This window comes from Rattus rattus, chromosome 9, assembly GCF_011064425.1.
Source record: "Rattus rattus isolate New Zealand chromosome 9, Rrattus_CSIRO_v1, whole genome shotgun sequence".
Taxonomy (NCBI): domain Eukaryota; kingdom Metazoa; phylum Chordata; class Mammalia; order Rodentia; family Muridae; genus Rattus; species Rattus rattus.
This window is the reverse complement of record NC_046162.1, coordinates 11516887-11524296: the sequence shown is the minus strand read 5'-3', so window position 1 is coordinate 11524296 and position 7410 is coordinate 11516887. Positions and strand designations below refer to the sequence as shown.

At 50.9% G+C, this 7410-nt stretch overlaps 1 protein-coding gene across 1 annotated transcript; it reads left to right on the top strand.

Annotated features, from left to right (window-relative positions):
* The first annotated feature begins 210 nt into the window (after positions 1–210).
* Rmi2 (RecQ mediated genome instability 2) lies at positions 211–7171 on the top strand. The gene is made up of 2 exons (XM_032914039.1): positions 211–538; positions 5112–7171. Exons 1-2 carry the CDS (start codon positions 238–240, stop codon positions 5258–5260), a joined length of 450 nt encoding a protein of 149 aa, XP_032769930.1. The 5' UTR covers positions 211–237; the 3' UTR covers positions 5261–7171.
* The last annotated feature ends 239 nt before the right edge of the window (positions 7172–7410 follow it).

The following is a 7410-nucleotide window of genomic DNA, read 5'->3' as shown; positions in this document are numbered from 1 at the left end:
TTCCGAATTTCTCTGCGTTTGTTAGTTTATTTATTTTCTACTTAATTCAGTTTAATTTGTTCGTTTTTTGTTTTTTTTAAACTTCAGGCGGTTACTGGCAGTACGCATGCGCACTCCTGGCGCGGCTGTCCCGCCCCCAACCATTGACTGGCCCCGGCAGGCACGCTCTTGATTGGCTGCTGCTCGCCAAGCCCCCGCCGCCGGTCAGAGTTGGCGGGAAAGTGGCAGTAGCTCAGCATGGCAACTGCAGCGTCTGAATCGCTGTCTTCGGGTGGCCCCGGGGCCGTACGGCTGCCCCGCTCGCCGCCCCTCAAGGTGCTGGCAGAACAGCTGCGGCAGCACGCAGAAGGTGGCCCGGGCGCGTGGCGGCTGGCCCGGGCGGCGGTGGGCCGCACGCCGCTGGAGCTGGCGGCCGTGTGGATGCAGGGTACTGTGCTGGCGGCGGAAGGCGGCCAGGCGCGGCTGCGGGACCCGAGCGGGACCTTCTCCGTGCGTGGCCTGGAGCGTGTACCACGCGGCCGGCCTTGCCTGTTCCCAGGTAACGCGGGCCGGACGGGCACTGCAGGGGGCTGTCCTCCCCGGGGCGGGGCAGGGCGAGGCGAGGCGGGGCGAGGCGAGGCGGGGCGGGCCCGTCCCACCTCCAGGCTCCTTCCTGGCCCAGCCCCTGTTAGGTGACTTCCCCACCCTCTTGGATGACAGCTACACGTGTCACCGCGTTCAAAGACTGGCCTGGTTCTAGCCTGGCCTGGAGGTAATACACCTTTCATTCCAATACTAGGAGGCTGAGGTAGGAGGATGGCAGAGTTCTAAGCCTGTTTGAGCACCCGAGTGAGTTTAAGGCCAACGTAGACAGCCCAGGGAGAGCCTGTCTGGGAACAAAAAGTAAAGAGAGGGGCTGGGATTTAGCCCAGTGGTAGAGCGCTTGCCTAGGAAGCGCAAGGCCCTGGGTTCGGTCCCCAGCTCCGAAAAAAAAAACCAAAAAAAAAAAAAAAAAAAAAAAAAAGTAAAGAGAGCCTTCCTAGCGTTGACGAGCCCTTGGTGTTTTAACCCACACAGCAACAATAGTAAACAAATAAATCAATAAAAATGCCTGTAGTAGCCAAGGCTATCCCAGCCTTACCAGTTTTGAGCCTTGGGCTTCTGTGTCACAAGTCCTCTCCCCATATATGTTTTTCATCCCCAACCCCCCGGATGTTTTGAGGAATAATGTCTCAGGAAATGTCTGTGTGTCCTTTTCTGTTTATTTTGAGGCAATGTCTAGCCTAGACTGACCTAAAATTCCTTGTGTAGCTGAGGGTGATCTTGGACTCCTGACTTATTGCTTCCATCTCCTAAGTGCTAGGATTCTAGGCATATGCCACTTCACCTGGTTCATGTGCTGCCGGGAACCAAACCCAGGACTTTGTGCACGCTATGCAAGCATTCTACCAACAGCCACGCTCCAGCCCCATGTCTGTACGGTTTTTAATGTCCCCACGTAGATGGACCTTTATCTGGAAAAGCTGCTGCATGACATATTTGCCTAGGGGCCTGTTGAAAGCCACCCCCTGAGGTTTTCTGAGTCTCAAGAGTTGTTTCTAACACCCTCCCAGGAGATGCCGATATTGCAGGGTTTGAGGCTGCCCTTAGGGCTACTGCAGTTCTTGCATTGCGGTTCTGACGGAATGCCTAGCCCCTGTGTTCTGAGAACTAGACGTTGTGAGCCATCAGGCACCTGAAGTCTCATCTCACTGGGAAGGCTGTCAAGTGAGCACATACATCATACGCAGGGCCCGTGAGACACGCTGGCTGCACCTGTGACCCAGATAGGCCAGGCCTGCCTATACTTGACTCTGGAGTTTCAGCACAGGCTTCAGGAGGCTCCTAAAGGAAGCCTACAGATTCAGCAGGCCTGCCTTTCCATGGCGTCCTTCTTTCTCCGTGAATCAGGCCAAACTCTCTAAGAATGCTTCCAGCTCAGAAAGTCTTGAATTCTGTCTAGGGACAGAGTCAGGGGTCTGACCTAGGCTGTTCTTGATTTCAGACTTAGGTTATAGTTTTTGCTCTCTCTTTCTCTCTTCCTCACCCTCTCCTTTTCTCCCTTCCTCTCTTCCTTCTCCCCTCTTTTCCCAGTCTTAATCTAATTTAGGACTAGTAAACTCAAATGGTCTGTATGCTAAAAGAGCTACACAGAGTTGCGCATGTGCAACTCTGTGTGTGTGTGTGTGTGTGTGTGTGTGTGTGTGTGTGTGTGTGTGTGTGTTTTTGCATGCCTGCCTGCCTGCCTGCCTGAGTGCATGCACTGGGAATCAGACCCAGTGCCTTACCACTGAGTTCTATCTCCAGACCCAACTTTTACATTTTGAAACATTTTTTAAAAAAGTTTTCTGAGTCAGGGTTTCTCTCAGTAGCTCTGGCAGTCCTGGAACTCACACTGTAGACCAGGCTGGCCTAAAACTCAGATCTGCCTGCCTCTGCCTCCTGAGGGCTGGGATTAAAGGCGTGTGCCACTATATCTGGCCTATGTTTTACACTTTGACAAGTCTACAAAAAAAATCATGATATATGAAATGTATATGCAGTTTGAAATCAGCATTCGCAAAATGAAGTTTTATTGGTCTGAAATGAATTTATAATTTGCAAAAGATTAGGGTCACTGTCTCAGGGTACTGATATGGTTCAGAGATCTTATGACCTGAAAAAGCCTGACTTCTGTAGTCTGGTCCTTCACAGAAAAAGTTGACTAGCTTTGCTCAAATTCCATGGTGCTTGTTGTCTCAGAACAGGCAATGTCCCTTGATGGTAGCCTCCAAAAGTGTCTCAAGCCTGGCACCTAGCAGGCATCCTTGTGTTAGATTGAACCTGTTGGCCTCACACTCTAGCCTGTATGCCCAGGGCCAGGACCCATGCTGTTTCCTCAGGAATCATCTCAGAAGGAGCCAGGGACGTCTACAAGGCCGCTAAAACACAAGGTACCATTGTAGCTGTGAGCCCAGGGAGGATGTGTGTGTGTGTGCACAGGGCGATGACAGCACTTTTATTTGAGTGTTGCTCGAGGTACCTGCCTCAGTGTTTGTCAAGTAGAAAAGTTCCAACACAAAAGCATACCATGTGGTAGCCTCTGCTGGGTGCTACCGTTGTTGACTTCCGGAGACCTGGACCTCCAACCACAGAGTGTAAATAGACTTTTGTTCATCTAGGTTGTTAGTTCATCTGGCTTTTATTTGGGGACAGTAGATACAGAACTAGGCACAGAAGGACACATGTTCAAGGCTCAAGGAGGTCAGGGAAGGCTTCCTGGAAGAGGCAGCCCTGAAGGCTGCCTTGTAGTTATCCGTAGGAACTAGCCCTCTTGGCTTGCTGGGATTCAGGATGGCAGAACTGTGACGTCCTGGATCTGTGCGCTGTGGTGGGTCGTCTAGCTCCTTTGCACAACATGGGCAAAGGCCAGGAGGTCGGGAACCGGCACAAGGGGCGGCACTGAAAGGCTGCATTTGGGAAGGACCTGCCCACACCAAATGACTTTGATGGCGGCTGGTTTGCTGCTGCCCTACCCTGCCCTGCCCTGCTCTGCCCTGCCCTGCCCTGCCCTGCCCTGCCCTGCCCATCTCTAGGGCATCCAGCCGTTCCTCTCCAGACTGAAGATACAGGTCAAGCTGGGAACTCTGCCCTCTAGATCTCATTCTGAGAGGGGGTCAGTGTTGCTTAGATTGTACTGTGATGGGGAGATTGTTAGGCTGGAGGAGCCACTGTCAGTGGTTGGAGGAGACAAGCAGGCCAGAGCCTTTGCAGTAGCCCACATAGGAGAGGGTGAAGGCTTGATCTTGGGCAGGGTCCTGTGGGGAAGGAGAAATGGTGAAGGGCTCAGAACTGGTCCCAGTGTGTTGACAGGAAGTGTCTCCTGCCTTCAAGCTCCGTAGAGCAGTTCTGTTAGCCTCACCTGGTTCAGTCTTGTAACTCTTAAGGGTTTTGTCTTTACCACCAGTTGGGGCCACATCCAGAGCACAGCCAATATGGGACCTAGAGTTCGATCCAGAGGTCCCCATGTGAACCCTGGCTTCTTTCAGTTGAAGTTCTAGACTTGTGTGCAAGCTCATTCCTGCTGGGGAAGCCGGGCATGTAGGGCACTGGCTGCATGCCTTTCCTGCCGTGACAAGGGACTTTTTACACAATTGTATTTTGTGTGGTTTATGACTAGCCAAGTTGCGCTTTCAAGGAGAGGCACTTCCCCCGGGGAATGGGAAGTTGTGGTTAATAATATGTCAAACTATCCTAGTGGCAGTCTGTTCTATTGATTTCCTTGTGTGCCCAGTGTGGCTTGGGATAAAGTTGGGGGTGGCAGGGATCGGAACAACAGCACAGTGTGTTGCGGATGGTGAGAGGAGGGGTTTGGCAGCAGAGGGAAAACTGGATTTACATTTCGCCTGTCAGGAAGTGGCTTTGCAGGAGTGCCTGACTTGTGAACAGACACCAGTCTCTCCCTCCTGCCTTGAGCAATAAACAGGACTGAGAGCGAGGTTTGGGTTTTCTGCCCTTGCCTGGGGCGGTGCGACTAATTATAACTCAGTGGGATCTTGAGTTGCTTGCATTCCTGGGGCCTGCCTGCTGAGTAAGCCTGCCTATTGTGTTTAGCATATGAAAAGCAGATGCCTACTGGTTTTGGGTCCTCCAAGTTAAACGCTGATCTCATTGTTCACCTAGGCCTCTATTTCCGATCCCTGACTGCCTTTGTTTTGGTGTCTACTGTCAGGATTATGTTAATGCGTGCATGGTCCTGTCTAAGGGTTTGCTCACGGGTCCCTGTGTACTAGAGGCACAAGGAAACCAGGAGCTCACTGGCTGGGCTGGGCTGCTTAGGCACAGAGCCCCGAGGATCCCCCCAGTCTCCATTTCTTTAACACTGATCACGTATGCATACCACCCTGCCGTACTTTTTCTGCATGGATTCTGGGTCTGAATTTAGGTCCCCAAGTGTGGCCAAGCCCTGTAGCAACTAGGCCGGAGCTTTGCCTCCAATCCTAGCCCTAGATAACGTCTCTGTCTCCACCTTCCTTCTCTGATCGGTTGTCCCCACCTGCCTTGTTAGTGTGAGCTTCAGTGTGTCCTTCTCTTCTCTTCTTTTCTCTTCTCAGGAAAGTACGTGATGGTCATGGGGGTGGTTCAGGCCTGCAGTCCTGAGCCCTGCCTGCAGGCCGTGAAGATGACGGACCTTTCTGACAATCCTGTCCACGAAAGCATGTGGGAACTGGAGGTGGAAGACTTACACAGGAACATCCCTTAGAGCTGGGACCCTCTAAGAACAGCTCCCCGTAAAGGAATCTACCCCCAGCTGGGTCTCAGGAGCAGCATGAAGGTTTCTTGAAGACATTTGCTTTGGTTGAGTCAGACGTCTGGACCCTGGGAGCTGGAGCTTCAGTTGTCTCAGCCACTACTCCCTGCCCGTGCTTTGCTTGCATGAGAAGCAGATGTCCCCCCTTTGTCCCTTACGTGTGTTCCTTTCTCTCGCTGAAGCACATGGAAAGTTCCTGTCGTCATTTCCTGAATCTGCGAGGGATGACACTTTCTCCTTGACTGCACCTCTGAATTTCAGTCGTTGCCAGTGGGTTAAAATTATGGACATGAGGACAGAATGGCATGGTGGCCTGCCTTCCATCACCAGCCATTGCCATCTTGTAGGGCAGGTGCCAACCTCTTGCTGACAGCTCTCTCTCTCTGCTTCATATGCTTTTTCCTCATTGTCTGTGTCCTTCGACTCTGAAGCTGAGGCCAGCTGTTGAGAATGGTCAGAATCCTTACAATGCTCCGTTGAACTTAAAATTCCAAGATGGAGACAGACTTTTCAAACACTTCTCCTTCAAAACTATTGTGGAGAGACGCCAGGGTGGGAATAGCCTGCAGGCTTAGAGTCCTGACCTCCTTTCTGTATGAAACGCCTTTCTGTTGGGATTGTGTCAGTGTTGGGTTTGACTTTCTGCTGATGACCCAGGCTAGGTTCATATTTGGATGACAAAGACCAAGCAGCCCACCTTACTATGATATGGCAGAAGTTTTCTAGTGACATTTCTGCATGGCGTGGTTTTAAAAGTAAGCTCTAGTATCTGTCTGTCCTAAAGACAGGGCCTTCAGGTATCTCCCGCTCGTGACCCTCTCCCCCCACTCCAGACTGTTGAGATTACTGGTGTGCACTACTATGTCTGCAGTGCTGGGGATGGAACCCAGGGCTTCCTGCAGGCTAAGCAAACACTGTTACTGAGCCACGTTTCCAGCATAAAATGTTGATTTATTAAAACAGTTGTAGGTTTTCAGAAAAATTGATCAGAAGGTGTTCCCATAACTGCCATCGAAGCTAAGAACACAGTGTCGATGACCTAGAGCCCCAGCTCTTGTGTCTTAAATAAGGCTAGCTGTATGAGGCAGGCCTCTTGCCTCAGCCTGCAGAGTGCTAGGATCCTGATCCACACCTCACACTCAGCCCCCACGCCCAGACTCACCTGGATTGCCGTGAGCAGCAGGTGGCACTTGGAGTCACTTGGCAGGAAGTGCCAAGAGCAAGGGACAGAGCAAGGGACAGAGAGGACAAGGACTTGGGTGATCTAGACCTGCCTCCTTCCTGTCCCTCCATCCTCTAGAGAAAGCACTGACGTCTTGAGTCCAATTCCTAGTTCAGGCAGACCTCAGATTCACCATCTTCCTGCCTCTGCTTAGCCGGGATTACAGGCCTGCTCCTCCGGCCCTACTTACACGGTTGCCTTTTTAAAAAAAGATTTTATCTCTAGTTATGTGTGCATGAGGTGCTTTGGAGCCCAGAAGAGAGTGTTCACAAATAAATTTAGTCATCGATCAGCCCCATGCTAGGTAGCTCACAACGTCTGTAATTTCCTGTAGTTCCGAAGCAGCTGATGCCTCTCCTGGCTCCTGGACACCCTCATAACATAGCATACAGACTTGAAATAAATACTTAAATAAAAATAAGTCTTAAAAAGTAAAGGTTTAAGAACAGTAGTAATGGGGCTGGAGAGATGGCTCAGTGGTTAAGAGCACTGACTGCTCTTCCAGAGGTCCTGAGTTCAAATCCCATCTACCACATGGTGGCTCACAGCCATCTGTAATGAGATCTGATGTGTGTCTAAGACAGCTGCAGTGTACTCATATACACTAAATAAATAAATAAATCTTTAAAAAAAAAAAAAAAAGAACAGTAGTAATGAATGGCACTGGGGATGGTCTCTGAGGTCCCTGGGGTCTCATACGTGCCAGTTAACTCAGTGTCCTGTAACTCCAGTTCTAAGAAATCTCATGCCTTCTTCTGACTCACAGACACCCTCACCAACATAGCGTATAGACTCAAAATAAATACCTACATAAAAATAAGTCTTAACTGGGGACAGACTGCGAGGCGAGGTCCCTGGGGTCTCACACATGCCAGAGTAC